The sequence below is a fragment of the Gopherus evgoodei genome, chromosome 6 (genome assembly GCF_007399415.2).
Source record: "Gopherus evgoodei ecotype Sinaloan lineage chromosome 6, rGopEvg1_v1.p, whole genome shotgun sequence".
In the NCBI taxonomy this organism is placed as follows: domain Eukaryota; kingdom Metazoa; phylum Chordata; order Testudines; family Testudinidae; genus Gopherus; species Gopherus evgoodei.
In genome coordinates this window covers 86,697,454-86,714,640 of record NC_044327.1, presented here as the reverse complement: position 1 = coordinate 86,714,640, position 17,187 = coordinate 86,697,454, and the positions used below count along the sequence as shown (strand labels likewise).

Below are 17,187 nucleotides of genomic sequence, written 5' to 3'. Positions count from 1 at the left end.
GTTTTGTGGCACAAGCGCAGGGAGCTAGGGGAATAAATGGCAGGCAGCACACTCAGGGAAGGAGGCAGAGCGGAGGCGGAGGTGAGCTGGGCAGGGAGCTGCTGGTGGGTGCTGAGCAGCCACCAATTTTTCCCTGTGGGTGCTCCAGCCCCGGAGCACCCACAGAGTCAGCACCTATGAGTTAACCACAAGAAGAAACTTGGTTCCCTGTAAACTGCATGCTTGGGCAGCCATGCAGCAGAGATTTAAGTGCTGCCCAGCTGATAGCAGATCACATACAGCCCACAGCATATGTTTAGGTGCCCCTCTCCCCACATGGCTCCATCCTGCAACTGCTCCCGAGACCCTCCTGCTGGCTGTGCAGAGCGGAGGGGGGGAGCTGATTTCAGAGTGTCCCTCCTCTCTGCCCCCCCATCTCCACAGAGCAGATGAGAGGGGACAGCCTGGCTCAGGAGGACTTGGAGCTGCCACAGTCTGGTGAGGTGTCCGAATGCCTTTCTTAAAGAGATAGTGCACTGTTTCTCAGATTTCTCCAGCAGCCAGCTCTCTCTCTCTCTCTCTCTCTCTCTCTCTCTCTCTCTCTCACACACACACACACACACACACACAGTCTCTGTGTCACACTCACCTCCCAACGTATACTTGTATTGTTGTTACCTTTGGTACTTCCTGCAATGCACACATATTCCCTGTAATTTTATTCTTTCAAAGTGTTATATTAGTGTTTTGACTAGTCTACGCATTTCATAATTTTTATTTCTCCTACTACTCAAAGAATTAAATTTAAGTGTGAGTTTTAAAATGCCTAACCTGTCCTGGCTGGAGTAATTATTCCTATAGTAACTTTTAAAAATATATATTATATCTAGGTTTTTTGTTTCTACTGGTGGCACACATAGGCACATACCTCGGTGCACGTAACAAAATTTATTCCACACATGGATTGAAAAAGTTAGAGGGAACATTGGAAGCAACCATAAGATATGGTGAGGAAGATTTCTTCACCTTTAATTCAGAGTGTGTGTTTGCTCTTTGTGACTTGCTTGCAATTTGGGGGATGTGTTGGATCAGATTCCTCAGATGCTGTGAAACTATTCTAATAGCAGCAATGTCCAGGAACTTAGTATGCAACAGTGAATGTTTCTCTCACTCTGGTTATTCAGCCAGTATTTTCTCCTTGTGCTTCATGAAATAATCTACCTTTGGAACAGCTGGCAGATGGCTAAATGTTTGCAGTAGTTAGCTACCTTACAAGTCTTAGGCTGAAGGGTCTTAGAAATTAAATTAGATGTCATTGCAGTAGATGAAAAGATTAACGGCTTAATCCTACAAGAATTCTCATTAGTTCCAATGCAAGCTCTGTATGCAAAAGAGTTGTAGAACCTGAACATGAGCAAGTCTGGGATAGATGCATGGATATAAAATGAATCACCAATGATTTCCAAACTGATTAATTGCAAAGTATCTATATTTCCTACAGTTTTAACTGGATAACATGCTCTTCACCCCTTGTCCTTAACAGCTGGATAGGACTGCTGTACATACTTAAAATAGCTGCCACATTCCACAAGTGATTTCATTGCAATGGTGTATGTGACATGACGCCTGTATTTGCAGAAAATTTTGAGATCCCCTGAAAAATGATATCCTCATATTATATATTACAATGCTACTTATTAGTGGCTGCCAGTCAAGCATACTGTCTCTACAGTGCCATTGAAAACTCTAACCCCAAATTCCCTCTTCCATTTTCAAGAATCCTAAGAAGGACTCCACTCCCAGCATCAACTTCCCTGACGCCATGATTAGCTTCAACAATGGAACCCAACAGATGACCATACACAAGAAACCCACAGATCACCACATTTACCTTGCCAGATCCAGTAACCACCCCCAAATAAAACCAGGCATACAGATACCACAGAATACATTCTGAAAAGAAAACCCAGGATATATATCTTAATATACTTAAGAAAGTCTTCACCAAATAAGGACACTCCAGAGAAACAGATCACATTATGGAATGAAAGACACTCCAGAGAAGTAGATCACATCATGGAATGGGCCACTGTAAAGAATTAATATCAGCCCTTGGAGAGGCTGTGCACCTTAGACAGAGCAGCACTGGGCAGTCTCAGGGGAGCAGAGGGAAAGCTCCAGCCAGATACCTGCCAGGGTGAGGCCCCTGAAAGAAAGGGCCGAGAAGGTGCAAGGGCCAAACAGAGCATGAGCAGCAGAGGGGAGAGAAGGAGGGCAGGACATGGCTGCCGCCAGAAGATCCCTTAGCCAGTACCCAGAGTAGTGGGCGGGCCTGAGTCCCCCTAACACTGCACCTGGCCCTAGAAGAGCGTGGCCCGATACAGACTTTGGCTTGTCCCTGAGGCAAGGGGCTAGATTCTGGGAATGCAGTTGGCCACAAGGGCAGGTGCAGACTGAGGACTGCTGATACCCCTGGAAGGGGAAGAGAACCAAGTGGGACACAGCTGGAGGGCTGTGTCCAGAAGAGGACGCCACAAACCAGGGAGCAACATGGGTCCCAGACAAACAGTAGGACAGACAGCGGGTGAGACACCACTTGCAGAGGGCGCTCCACAGCTGGACAGAGCTAATTCCCAGAGAAACCAGCAGGAGGCGCCATGGTGGTGAGTTGGCAACCTGTACAGTTACAGCCACCCAAATATCCCAGGGGAACCTGCCTCAATACAGGGAGGGAAGCATCAGTCACACACAGTTCTAGTTGTCACATACCTCCCCACACTGGAAAATATAGGGCGTATCCATCAAGCAATTACAACCTATACCCAATAGGGACCACATCCTGAGAGAAATCTTTCCCCAACCCCCTCTTCTAGCCTTCAAACAATGCCCCCACCTCACCAAGCTCAACATCACAAACAAGCTCCCCATAGATGAGGGCACACCAACTTAAAACAGCACCGGACCCTGCCATAACAGATGCAAAACCTGCAATCACATCCCTAATGCCATGATGATCAATAGGCTCCATAACACACTTTTCAAGATCCATGGGTACTACACATGCCTACCAAAACATTGGGTATACTTCATCCAGTGTGCTAAATGACTTAACAACAACTATTTGGGTGAAACAAGTCAATCACCATGCTCTCATATGAATTTACTCAGAAAAGACAAAAATACCCATGGGGAAACACTTTTCACAAAATGATCACTCCACATCTGACCTCTCAATCCTCATCCTCAAAGGAAACCTGCAGAATGCCTTCAAAAGACAAGCCCAGGAGCTTAAATTCATAACTTTGCTAGACACTAAAAATCATGAACTCAGTAAAAAAGACGGTTACTCACCTTTGTAACTGTTGTTCTTCGAGATGTGTTGCTCATATCCATTCCAGTTAGGTGTACGCGCCGCGCGTGCACATTCGTCGGAAAACTTTTACCCTAGCAACTCAGTGGGCCGGCAGGTCGCCCCCTAGAGTGGCGCCACCATGGCGCTCCATATATACTCCTGCCGGCCCACCCGCTCCTCAGTTCCTTCTTGCCGGCTACTCCGACAGTGGGGAAGGAGGGCGGGTGCGGAATGGATATGAGCAACACATCTCGAAGAACAACAGTTACAAAGGTGAGTAACCGTCTTTTCTTCTTCGAGTGATTGCTCATATCCATTCCAGTTAGGTGAATCCCAAGCCTTACAAAGGCGGTGGGGTCGGAGTGAAATGTGGCAGAATAAAACTGCCGAGCCAGAGGCTACAGCCTCTCTTGAACCAGGGCATACTGCGAAGCAAAGGTAAGGACCGAGGACCAATGGAGCTTCGCGACAGGTCTCGTGGGTAGAAACACGAGCCAGCAAGGCGGCAGATGAAGCCTGAGCCCTGGTAGAATGCACGGTAATGTGGCTCGGGGAAATATGAGCCAAATCATAACAAGTGGGGATGTCCGCCATCACCCAAGATGAGATCCTCTGAGAGGAAAACAAGCAAGCCCTCCCTTTGGCCCGCTACCGGGGCAGAGCTGGGGCACCTTAGGAAATGATTCTGTCAGCACAACTAATGCGAGCACTCCACAGATGTCCAAGGAGTGCAACGGTTATGCCCATTGCTTTGAGCTGTGGGTAACATAAAAGGCCAAAACACCTTAGGGAGGAAAGCCGGGTGCGGTCATAACTGCACCTTGTCTTTGTGGAACCTTCGTAAGAGCTCTGATCTCAGAGACCCGTCTGGCCAAGACTAGGTTGAGGCCCCAGGGCGGGGCTGGGCGGCGCACCCGAGGGTGCAAGCGCTCCAAGCCCTTGAGGGACCTCGAACCCATAGTGGGACACTGAACGTCCATCTTAGCCTGCTGGAAGGTAGGGATGGCTGCTGAGAGTATCCTCAGCGATGATACCGCCAGATCCTGCCGCTGAAGGCCAGAGGCAGGCCAAATAGAGGGGATCGAGACCTCAGCAGGAGCAAGATCGAGCGTACTGCAGCTGTAAAGGAAACGCTTCCACCTGGCTCGGTACGTTGACCAGGCGGAAGGCTGCCTGTCACCCCGACTCAGGTACGTGAGGCGAAGAGGCTGCAGGTCCAAGTGACGAAGCCTGTCATTGCCCTGAGTGATGAGGTCTGGGCTGACAGGCCGAGCAATGTGGTATGTCAGTGCTGCCTGGACCACTCTGGAGTGATCATGATGATGATGCACGCTCCGCCCCTGCGGAATTTGAGCAGGACGTAACGAACCAGTGGGAACAGCGGGAAGGCATAATGCAGTTGGCCGTTCCACGGCATCAGGAATGCGACCAAGGTCGATTCCGAGGAGAGACCTTGGAAGGAGCAGAACATCTGGCATTTCCTGCACTCGCGGTGAGCGAACAGGTCTGTGCGAGGAACCATTTCCACTTCCGGAAAGCGGGACGCCTCACATGGGGCAGAGTGATGACTCGTAAGACAGGAAAGACCTGCTGAGTCAAAGAGATAAGACGTTCCGAACGCCTGGGAGAAAGGACGTCGCCAGCTCCATCGAGTGGGCCATGCAAAAGACCCGGAAATGGATGGCCTCCTGACAAAAAAAGGGGGGAGGACTATGTCCCCCCTGAATGCTTATGAAGCACCTGGCCATTGTGTTGGCTGTAAACACCGAGATACAACGGCCTCGCAGCTGCCGCTGGAACCCCTGGCATGCCAGGCGGACTACTCTCATTCTTGGGGCATTAATGAGGAATGCCAGCTCCCTAGAAGACCGAAGGCCTTAAGCTCGGAGGTGACCATGAGCACTCGAGCAGAGAGATGATGCGTCCGCTGTCAGGGGCAGTGAGGGCTGGGGCGGATGAAACCGCATCCTGTCCACACCAAGGAGGGAGTTAGCCACCACTCTAGGGAGCCTAAGGCGTTCGAGGGAACGGTGACTACCATGACCATTGGCTCCCTGTCCAAGCGGTACGCCGAGGTGGGCCGGACTTGGAGAGGACGGAGGCGGAGCTTGGCGCGTTTGGTTACAAACTTGCGGGCAACCATGGACCCAGGAGACTGAGACAAGAACGAGCTGAGGTCGTTGGGAAAGCCTTCAGACCTCAGATGATTGATACCATCGCCTAAAACCGCAGTTGCGATAAGCAGGCTCCGGCTAGGTAGGAGACCAAGATAGCCCCTAGGAAGCCCAACCTCTGCGTGGGAACCAGAGCGGATTGCTCTATTAGTAAACATCAGGCCTTGATCTGTGAATAAGACCGTGACGATGCCCACTGGCTGAGTGGTTTGTGTGTCAGAGTCTCCTCGGATAAGCGAATCGTCCCAATACGGAAAAAACGCATATCCGACATAGCTACGGTAGGCGGCGACTATGGCCGTAAACCGGGAGTATTCACCGCTGGCTATAAAGCGGAGGCATCTCCCATGCGGAGGGAAGATGGCATTGCAAAAGTACGCGTCCTTCCTATCCAGGGCGGCATAGTAGCCCCCCGGAGGCAAGGATGGAATAATGGTTCCCAGGGATACCATGCAGAACTTCAACCTTATCCCAAACCGGTTGAGTCCATGCAGGACCAGGAAGGTCTGACCTGTGGTCGAGTGGGGGACTAGGGCATAACGGGAGTAAAACCCCTAGCCCCTTTCGTCCGCTGAAGGGGGACAGGGCTGGAGCGATTTTAAGGTGGTACCTATGCTCCATCGTGCGCAGGACCCAGCGACCTAAAAGTAACTGGGGCCATGCCAGGAGAAAGCGGGATCAGGATCCCGTCCTGCGACTGGTACACCGCCCTCCGGTGAACCTTGGAAGGTCCGTCTTTGGTCCCAGTGGTAATTGCGAGGGACCTCGACTTTGGCTTTTTAGGGGGCCTGACGTTTGTCTGCGACCACCTTGGCCTTGCCGTTTTCCAGAGTTCTGCCTCTGGCTAGGCACAGAGTATGGCGGCTGGGGCCATAAAGGCCTGCGTTTGGTCGCAGGCGTATACATGCTGAGACGCATTAGGACCCTATTGTCCAGCAGGCTTCGCAGTCTGGGGCTGTCTCTGCCGCGAAGATGCCTTTACCAACAAAGGGTAAATTCTTTCCCCCGTCCTCCAAGATGGCAGCGAACTCTAGGTGGGAGGTTCGAGGGAGAAACTCCTCCACCCAGGTGCTATAATTATCGCAGCTAAGCAAGGCTTGTTGCTTTGCTACCCAGAGGTGCAGGGCCCCTGCAGAGTACACCTTGCATTCGCCAAGGCTCTTTCCGCTTCGGGGCTGGCGCCCGCTGGCCATGATATCAGGATCGTGGTCCTGAGCATAAAATCCGCGCATATGGGGTGACACGGATGCGTGTCCGGACGGCCATGGAGGTACTAAAAGAGGGCACGGGCCGAGTCCCTGACTCACTCGGACCTTGCCCAACTCGGCACCGGGGACCGGCATCGGGAGGCGTATCGGTACCTGGAACGAGATCCAGACCCGCAACCAGAACGGTGTCGGGAGGTCGACCGAGATCTCGAGGCTCGGAGAAGAGCTACAGGAGTCAAGGTACCTGCCCCGGTGCCAGATGTCGGAACGGTGCCGATAGCGGGTCGGCGAACGGGATACCGACCGGTGCAGTGAGTGTGACCAGTACCGAGGAAAACAGTACCGGGACTGCCAGTGGTGTCCGGCGTGCCGACAGGACTTGGAGCGTCTGCGGGACCGTGATCATAGACGGTGCCGCTCTGCTGTACTGACAGGGGACAGTCCCTTGAAGAGACTGTATTACCCGTACCGGCGGTGCCCGGGTCAGGCAGCACTGACTCCGTCATGGCACTGAGAGCCCTCGCCGTTGGTAACATCTCCGGCGCGCAGGGAACAGCAGGCTCAACCACAGTGCGTACTGGGGAGCTGTCAGGCACCGGATTCGACGGCCCTCGTGGGGCCGGGATCCATGGTACCGAGGTCATCAGAGCTTCGGTAGGTGCCGGTGCCGGGAGAACCGAGTTAGATAAGCCGTCTGGCTGGGGTGCCGTCAGCACTGAAGCAGCGGGAGTAATACGCTCAACCACGGCGCGTGCCGGGGAGCCGTCGGGCACCGGATTCTACGGCCCTTGCGGGACCGGGATCGACGGTGCCGAAGCAGGTGTCGGTGCCGGGCGATCCGACTTAGACTAGCCCTCTGGCCGCGGTGCCGTGGGCACGGAAGCAGCCGGAGAAGTAGCTCGACCACGGCGCGTGCCGGGGAGCCGTCCGGCACCGGATACTATGGCCCTTGCGGGACCGGGATCGACGGTGCCGACGTCATCGGTGCCGCAGCAGGTGTCGGTGCCGGGCGATCCGACGTAGACGAGCTCTCTGGCTGCGGTGCCGTTGGCACGGAAGCAGCCGGAGCAATACGCTCAACCACGGCGCGTGCCGGGGAGCCGTCAGGGACCGGATTCTACGGCCCGTGTGGGACCGGGATCGACGGTGCCGACGCCATCGGTGCCGCAGCAGGTGTCGGTGCCGGGCGATCCGACGTAGACGAGCCCTCAGGCTGCGGTGCCGTTGGCACGGAAGCAGCCGGAGCAAAACGCTCAACCACGGCGCGTGCCGGGGAGCCGTCAGGCACCGGATTCTACGGCCCGTGTGGGACCGGGATCGACGGTGCCGACGCCATCGGTGCCGCAGTAGGTGTCGGTGCCGGGCGATCCGACGTAGACGAGCCCTCTGGCTGCGGTGCCGCTGGCACGGGAGCAGCAGGAGCAATACGCTCAACCACGGCGCGTGCCGGGGAGCCGTCAGGCACCGGATTCCACGGCCCTTGTGGGACCGGGATCGACGGTGACGACGTCATCGGTGCCGTAGCAGGCGTCGGCGCCGGGCGATCCGACTAGACGAGCTCTCTGGCTGCGGTGCCGCTGGCACGGAAGCAGCAGGAGCAATACGCTCAACCACGGCGCGTGCCGGGGAGCCGTCAGGCACCGGATTCTACGGCCCTTATGGGACCGGGATCGACGGTGACGACGTCATCGGTGCCGTAGTAGGTGTCAGCGCCGGGCGATCCGACTAGACGAGCTCTCTGGCTGCGGTGCCGTTGGCACGGAAGCAGCAGGAGCAATACGCTCAACCACGGCGCGTGCCGGGGAGCCGTCAGGCACCGGATTCTACGGCCCTCGTGGGACCGGGATCGACGGTGCCGACGTCGTCGGCGCCGGGCGAGCCATCTTAGACGAGCTGTCTAGCTGTGGTGCAGCTGGCACAGAAGCAGCAGGAGCAGTAAGCTCTACCACGGCGCGAGCCGGGGAGCTGCCAGGCACCGGATTCCCTGGTCCTGGGGGACTGGAATCGACGGAGCCGAAGTCATCGGTGCCTCTGCAGGCCGGATAACGCAACTGAGGCGAGCTCTCTGGCTGCGATGCAGGTGGCACGGAAGTAGCGGGAGCAGGGGGCTCAACCACGGCGCGTGCCGGGGAGCCGCCAGGCACCAGCAGGAATCGTAGACTCTCTCGACCTCGGAAGAAGGGAACGGTGCCGAGTCGACATCGGTGCCGGCGACGGTCGGTGCCGGAAGGCCTTGGTGGTACCGGCGGGGTCCGGTGCCGAGGAGGCGCTTCTGCCCGCCGTTTGAACATCGCTCCGCGCCCAAGGTGGAGGGGCAAGTGAAAGCCCCGCACCTTTTTGTTCTCGGCTTAAAAGCCTTGCAAATGGGGCACTTATCTGTCAAGTGTGATTCTTCAAACAGGAGTCATGTAGATCTCTCTTCGGCCGCGGCTTTTGGTAAGCCGGGCCCCTTTTGAAAATCCGGTGAGCCATGCATGGCTCCGGCACTGGGCTCATGGAAGGGGCTACTTCCTGAACCCCGCTAACTAACTAACCATGTTAGCAAGGAAAACACGTATAACCATACAAATATATATATATAAAAGTGTTATAACTGCATAATTATATACGAGAAAACGAGTAGCTAGGGAAGTGGAGGTCAGCTAAGCCGCGCTCCACTGTTCCAACGACCGACACGGGCGGTAAGAAGGAACTGAGGAGCGGGTGGGCCGGCAGGAGTATATATGGAGCGCCATGGTGGCGCCACTCTAGGGGGCGACCTGCCGGCCCACTGAGTTGCTAGGGTAAAAGTTTTCCGACGAATGTGCACGCGCGGCGCGTACACCTAACTGGAATGGATATGAGCAATCACTCGAAGAAGAAACATTGTTGTAATGAGCCATAAATCCAATCAGTAATCTACTAACCCTCCTTTGTCCATAATTGCAGAGGTGTTAACTACCCACTTCACGCTGAATGATCTCTTACAACATGTCATAACTCCTTACGCTTAGTAATCTGTTCCATCTTGAAGTTAGCTGTGACACTGAGTACCTTTCCCAGACTTCAAGAAGATCTCTGTATAAGCTCTAAAGCTTGTCTGTTTCACCAACCGAAGTTGGTCCAATAAAAGATTATTTTACCCATCTTGTCTCCGTACAAATGAAGAAGGAGAGTGAGGGCTGTACATCTGTGGAAAAATATACTCAAAGAACAAGTAATATTTCTTTCACCTTTGAGAAATTTCTCAGCAACACTGAAGAAATTAGAAAAACGCTTAAGCAGTCAAGTCCTCGCACCACCCCCCCGATAACCTCATCGACACTCCCTTTAGGGGGCATGCCTGACAATTCAAAAACCAGCGGTTTGGTTTAAGTTCTTCAACTTTAAATTTTGAGTCAACATCTCAAAAAGAGATCCTCTTACAGCCCATGATCCCTTCCTAACATCTCAGTCTCTGCTAGTCTGCACTTGAAATATTTTATTCTGCAGATGACAGTCTGAGAACCACAGTTCTACTCAAATTAATACCACATGGAATATGTACCAGTTATTTAAGTACTGAATAACACTTATTCACTGAATATATTCTTTTTTCTTCCTCAACTCCTGAACATCAGCTGCTCAGTACCTAGCTTCTTAATAAAACATTTTAATAAGTTTGGATGAGTTTCCAATGGGCCTCTTCTAGAAAAGTAGCAAAACAACAATGCAGTTATTATTAGAGTAAGGGAGCAATTGTTACTCTACTGCATCAGTATCAAAACACATTGACAAACTACAATTTCTTATTTTTTTTACAATGGGAATACTTTTCATAAACATTTTATTTCACTGATCTCTCTGTTTTAAGCCAGCATACATTGTACACAACAGCAGGGACCCATTGTTCTGTGACAACATCCTAATTAGGAGTGTTGAGAATGTTCAGTCAAGTGATTTGAATGCTTGGAACACTACTTCATAACAATGAATTAAAAAATCATTTATAATCTGCACTACTTGTCTTGTATTTTTACCCTACAACAGAAAAAAAACTGTATGAAACTTGTATTAAAGCAATATATCTTTTTTTCTGTTACTGTACTGCATTTTTAAATATTCCCATAGAATACAAACACACAAAAAAAAAAAAAGATACCTACTTTTTACTACTCTCAAAAAAGTCTGGCCTCTGTTCAAATACCATTAAAAGTGGCAACATTTAGAAACCTATTAAAAAAGTTTCTTAATCTTCGCCACTGAAAAGAAAACAATATTTTTAAATACATGTGTTTTGTTTATATCAGTACATTACTGAATACTTTTCTCAAAAGAGTCCTTAAAAGTAGCAGCTTAATGTACTGGAGACAGAATGACATAAATAAGGTGTTTGCGTGTGTCACTGCCCTCTTCTGAATGGAATCAAACCAGACCACTAGGTTTCTGATGTCTTCCCTAATGACTACCAAGAGGATAAGCATTCAAGCCAGTGGAGGCCCATGTAAGGCACAAGATCCATGGTTTAGTTTCCCATGTGGCATATGTGCAGTTTCAACTAGAGACTGGTGTACATTCCAACACTACATAGATATGGATTCATTACAAAACCATGTTTTCATTTTCTACCCCAAGCATTCCTTTCTCTGAAAGTCTCATCCTTTCCTTCTAAAAGAATCCTGAATCGTACATTGAGACTTTTTTCCAGATTTCAACTCCGCTTTGGGTTCACATCAAACCATGTCTATCATTTGTAATCACAGTACTATGAAGATCTAATTCACAAATTGTGGATTGAATTTGGATACCTCTGCTACATAAATATTTATCTAAAATCTTGGAACATACTCCGGTTCGGCAAGGGCACACAACAAATGAGTTTCAAAAACTCTAATCACTTAAAACAGTTACTGAAGAACGTGGTCTAAATTTATTTTCCCTTCATGGCCAGCCTCCTTACTCTAGAATAATAAATGAAGAGTTAAAAAAAGAGTAACTGAATGTTATGTAATAAATATAACTAGCTCTTATATAGTGCATTTCATCATTCAATCTCAAAGCGCTTTCCAAAATTATCCTTGTTTTACACATGGGGAAACAAGAAGGTGAAGTCACTTCCCAATGTCACCCAGCAAGCCAGTGGCCAAGTGGGGAATAGAAGAACTCAGTTCTCCCGAGTCCTAGTTCAGTGTTCTATCCATTAGGTCTGTAAAGGTAAAGAGAGGTAGTATGTTATATGTTTAAATCATACCTTTGTTGGATATATGTTGTACATATAAGTGCACTGGATTATTTCCCCCCCTTATTGTCTGAATTGTAAATGCTCAACATTTTTACACATTTTAATACATTTGGAATTGTAGAGTCTATATTCTGTCCTATCTGAAATGTGGAAAGAATGATATTGAACAATGAACTGATCCGAAATGTTGATGGGAACAGACTAAGCTTTAAACATTAAAAATGTACTAAGCTACTTTTCATTTGACTATACTAGACAATAACATACCTGCGGTTTGAGATTTTATAGATACATCTCACATCAGAAAATATTGCATATGTTTCATTCAAAATTAAATAGACATTATCGACTTCTTTGTTTTTTAACTAAGTAACTAAGACTTCTCTCCTGTCTCAGTGTGCACACACACCTGCTGCGCCTCATCCTTAATGCTGCTACTAGGGTGCACTCTCTTGGAGGGCCTGGGGAAGAATGTGCATGTGAACTCCCCCCACCCCCATAGCAATGCATGAGTGATACTGACTTGCCAATGAGACAAAGCACAACTGGACATCAAAACAGTTAAAGGAACTATACATAAATTGAGAAAAGTGCACAAAGTAAATAAAAAGGAAAAATATCTAATCTCAGTTACAGTAATTCTGTGCTTCTTGAACTAAATTTTCACATGGATACATGTGATTTTATTTTTCTATCTGCTGTTAAAGTAACACCAAAAGGTTAAAAGTTTGTTTCTACTGTTAATCAACTAACACCAGACACTACCAAGCATCCTTTTAAAAGCTATTTACAAAGCTAAAGAAAGTTTTCATATGGTAGTTAAACATGCATCCTCCTCCAATGCCATAGTACTGTTCAGAATTTTTACATTGGATTTAATAACCTGCAGTTTTAAGAAATTTGTTGAATTTAAGATTGCAAACAAAACATGTATGCAGTTATTTCTTAAAATTTCCACTATATTTATAAAATTAGTTTACTGTAAATAAGGAGAACTATTATTCATATTTACAAAGCAGACAATACTGAAAGCGACACTTTCCCTTCTGGTGTTATCCTTGCTCCATTTTTAGCAAATACGTACTATGAAACTATCATGGCTCATTTATAAACCTTTGTATTATGAAAACATTAAGGCAAAGACATCAGAGATCTAAGACCCACAAGATTTTAGACACACCTATGGGCTTTACATTTAAAAGGGCCATATTTCTACAAAAACAGAGCCCTTCAAGTTATACACAAAATTTTAATGATAAACACACTAAACCTTAAAATCTAAATTTGAATTAAGACCTTTCAATGTAGAAGGTTAGTTTAAAAATTCTACACACAAGCTTAAGCTAGTTTTCAATGTTTTGCAATTTTTCTGAGGAAAGGATTAATCCAGTTAAAACAAATCAAAATTCTCTACAACGCACATGTATCCATTATTCACAGTTCTGTAAGTAATTCGAATCAGGAAATTAAGACTACCAATTTCTCAAAACATTTAGTTCATTTCTCTCCATTAACACATTTCTAAAATTTAAAAATAATGTCACTGTAGTAGTATAGAGACAATTAAGTAAATTAGTTAAAACTGCAGGATAATTTAAAAGAATAATTCTGGAAAGGTATTAAAAAATAACTAAGATTCAATACAGGCTATAAATTCCTGATGTTACTCTCCATCGCTCCCACTATGTTGGCAGAAAAACATATTTCACAGGGAGAGCATGATTTCGGAAGCAGAATTTGTGTTTGCTAATAACAGTACAAGTGCAGTACGCTGGAATCGCTGCTATTTACTGGGGCAGTTTTATTGTATGAAAAGTTAAATGAATAACCTGTGACTTTCAAGTATGAGTTTTAATCAACATCAAAGAGATTAGAAACGAATGAGACCTAGCTGGAGTTCCCTTCCAGCGCATCCCTCGAGATAAATGGACTGTAATGCCACAGAAGTCACCATGTCAGAAATACGCCCAGCCAGTGCTTTGCAGGACCGTGAATCGGAGCATATCCAACAGCAGCGCACAGCAGCCTGCCCCTAGCCTTGGCCGACCCCCCAGAGCTGCAATAGGGACACTCGGCAAAGGGGCTCCCGAGCCTCGGCTGCGCCCCGTGCCAGAAGGGACCGGGTCACGGCTCCGTGTGCTCCCGGACACCACGTCCTGTTCCGTCCACAGCAGGGAGCGAGGCGGGGAGGCCCCAGGACTGCCGGCGGCGGGAGAGGCCAGGGATACGGCTCGCGAGCGAGGGGAATCCGACCGACACTCATCTCCTCCCGCACCAAGGCCCAAACCCAACCCCCGGGGTAGCGTCGGAGCCAGAGCGGCTTGCCCCGGAGGGGACTCGGCTATGCCCGGCAGCTGGCAGAGCGGGAGCGAGCCGCGGCCCGAGCGCACACAACCAACAGCTCCTACCCAGAAGCTCTCCACGAAAGACGCCATGACCGCGCCGCCGCCTCAGCGTTGAATGAGCCTGGCCCCGACGGCCTCAGCCACCGAGACCCAACGGAGGAAACAGCCACCGCCGCCGTCCGCCACAGAGCGCCGCCCTTCCCGTTACTGTGCGGCACCCACTCCACAGCCCAAACGGCCCTGACGCGCACGCGCCAGCCAGCCCCAGCCACCTCCTCCAAGGCGCAGGCGTCCTCTGCACCTCTCGCCCCGCCCCCGGTCAAGGTTGTGCGCAGGCGTAGAGAGAGGGCGGTGCTCGGGTCTGAGAGGGGCCTGGCCGGGGGAGAGTGCGGGATCGGCTGTGCCCCAGGCGGCAGCAGGAGGCATAGGTCCTGCTTCGCTCTTTGCCACTTCTAACGTATGTAGGTGACTAACATAGTAAAGGAGGGAGCCGGTTCTGTAAAGGAAAAAGTTTTGCACGCAACCAGCAAACCCAGACGCTTTAGGCAGGTTCCAGGGAAGGTGGTAATATTTTAGGTCTACCTTAGTAAACCGTTTCCAACAACAGAAACCAAAAAAAAAAAAAAAGTCAACTACACTCCTTTCTTCAGCCAGTCAAGTAGCAAAGGTGAGGAGAGAGGGGAAGGTTACAGTTCGGAGAGGGTGGTCTGCCAGTGGCCATCATGTTGATCAGACAACCTCAACTGAGGCCTATCACTTAGAAGGCACTATGGAGAAGATTTAAAAAAATCGCCTCAGGAGGGAACAAGTTCTAAATGTACATGCTGCTGTGCACAAGAGGAAAGGCAAAGTCAAAGGAGTGCACATTTTGCATTTGGAGTAAATGGAGGTTAGGTTTCTGATGCTCCTTAGTGCCTGGAGTTGTTCATTCCAGTATTGGATCAGGCTCTGGGATTGGTCCATCTCCTACACAGATGAACTTTACCCTTACTGAGTTCTACTGTTCCAAAACAAATGGAGTTGACAGAAGTTTTCATCTCTGAGGTTTAGGCAATCTTTTAGAAATTCTAAATCCAGACAACACACACTATAAAGACTTAACATCCTCTGAGAAGCCAGTGAAAAGATCAGAAGACAGGTTTGATGTGTGTGTATATCCCACAGGGCTAATACAGACTGCTGAAGCATGTCTTCTCAGCAAAAGGTCCCTGACCTCTGATAGCTTCATGCCCACATGAGGATTCCAGCACTATAGTCTAGACGAGATGTGACAAAAGGCAGGTATAACTAAGGCCAGCTCATCATCTGCCAGGATGGGAGTTTCCAATCCAACCAGCCAAGGCAAATAGCATTACTTGTGGATTTTGCTATGTGAGAACTTGGAGTTGATGGCAGTAGTATGGTCTTATCTCCACTTAGTCTTCATCCCATCTGTGTCATCTGCATAGTGCTGACGCTTGCATACATGTCTTTCTTGTTCACCTAGTGGCTGCATATAGATGTTGAACAGGATCAGAGAGAATTTATCCTTGCCTGATTCCAAAAGTCAGAAATTTAGTAGTGGAGGTGCAGTTTCCCATCACTACTTGTTAAGTGTACCCCTCCAGGTAAGGACTCAAGCCATTTTAGCACATTATCTTGTACCGCTGCCACCTCTCTCAAATGGAACTGCTGTCTCTCATGGTCAACAGTGTCAAATACTACAGAGAGGCCCAGGACGACAAGAATGGACATCTGGCCACTATCCACTGACAGCAGCACATCATATATCAGGACCTAAAGTGGATTCTATCTAGGGTGACCAGACAGCAAATGTGAAAAATCAGGATGGGGAGGCGGTAATGGGAGCCTATATAAGAAAAAGACAAAAATCATGACTGTCCCTATAAAATCAGGACATCTGGTCACCCTAGTTCCAGCCCACATCCCAGCCTAAATCCAGATTGTGCTGGGTTCTAGGATACTAGCTTCAATTAAATGAAGTGTAGTTATTCATTGACTAACTTCTCTATGAGTTTGCTCCAGAATTGTAGAACAGATACATCCAAGGTGGATTTCTTCAGTAGTGGTCAAATTATTGTATGTTTGAAGGAGGAAGGGAAAATTAATTCACTAAATGAAGTGTTGGAAATTTCAATCAGAAATTGTTTAAGACTCTCATTAGCTAGTGAGGGCATGGGTCAGACTCCCAGTTGGGAGACTTGGGTTGAGATTCTTTTAGGGTATCCCAGTAGCCCTTGAGGAATGAATGTACTGAACTCTGAAACATATATGGAGATCCATGAAATTGGAGAAGCCTTCGTTAATATGCAGGAACTTTCTGGCCAAGTAGGATAATAGTTCTTTCACATTATTTGGGTTCTGTTTTGTACTGCAGGCACTTAGGATTGCTGACACTGTTTATCATGCTGGATAGCTCAATAGGGAAGGATTTGGCAGCTTCAGGGGAGGCCAATAGGAAAGTTTACTTGGCCTATTACACAGCCTCAGTATAGGCTTGAAGAAATGCTTTGTTTCAACTTTAATTTTCTGCCATCAATGGTGGAGTGTCCAGCCCACTCTCTATCCAGGGCAGAGTCTGGAGATAAATGTGAGAAGGGAGGGACAGGCAGAAACAAAAATAAAACTGTTTGAGCAGCATATTCCAGAAGTCTTGAGGTCTTTCTGAGTGTAGCCTTCATTGAGCTGAGATCTACCATACCATTCTCTCACTAGAAAGGAAAACCTATAATAGCAGCAGGCTGTAAAAGATATACGGTTTGGGAATATTTTAATGAAGTGCCTCTACAGGGGGTGAGACAGGCATGTGTACAAAATGCAAACAATGCAACAAAGAAATGCAAGGCCTGGTTGCCCGAATGAAACATCATCATGAGAAGTGTTCCTTCTCAGGAGGAAGCTGCGTTGAAGATGATCAAAGGAACGTCTG

The 17,187-nt window shown here is 48.8% G+C and overlaps 1 protein-coding gene across 6 annotated transcripts in view; it reads right to left on the bottom strand.

Annotated features, from left to right (window-relative positions):
• The window catches only part of FCHO2 (FCH and mu domain containing endocytic adaptor 2), a 245,273-nt gene extending 230,753 nt beyond the window's left edge, over positions 1-14,520 (bottom strand). For 3 of the 6 annotated variants that reach the window (XM_030567794.1, XM_030567796.1, XM_030567795.1), the window contains exon 1: positions 14,322-14,519. In XM_030567794.1, the coding sequence (XP_030423654.1) occupies positions 14,322-14,348 (27 nt within the window). In that variant the 5' untranslated portion in view covers positions 14,349-14,519. Of the gene's footprint in view, positions 1-14,321 lie in introns of all 6 variants that reach the window. The other 3 variants (XM_030567797.1, XM_030567798.1, XM_030567793.1) reach the window with 2 other exon arrangements.
• Positions 14,521-17,187: the final 2,667 nt, after the last annotated feature.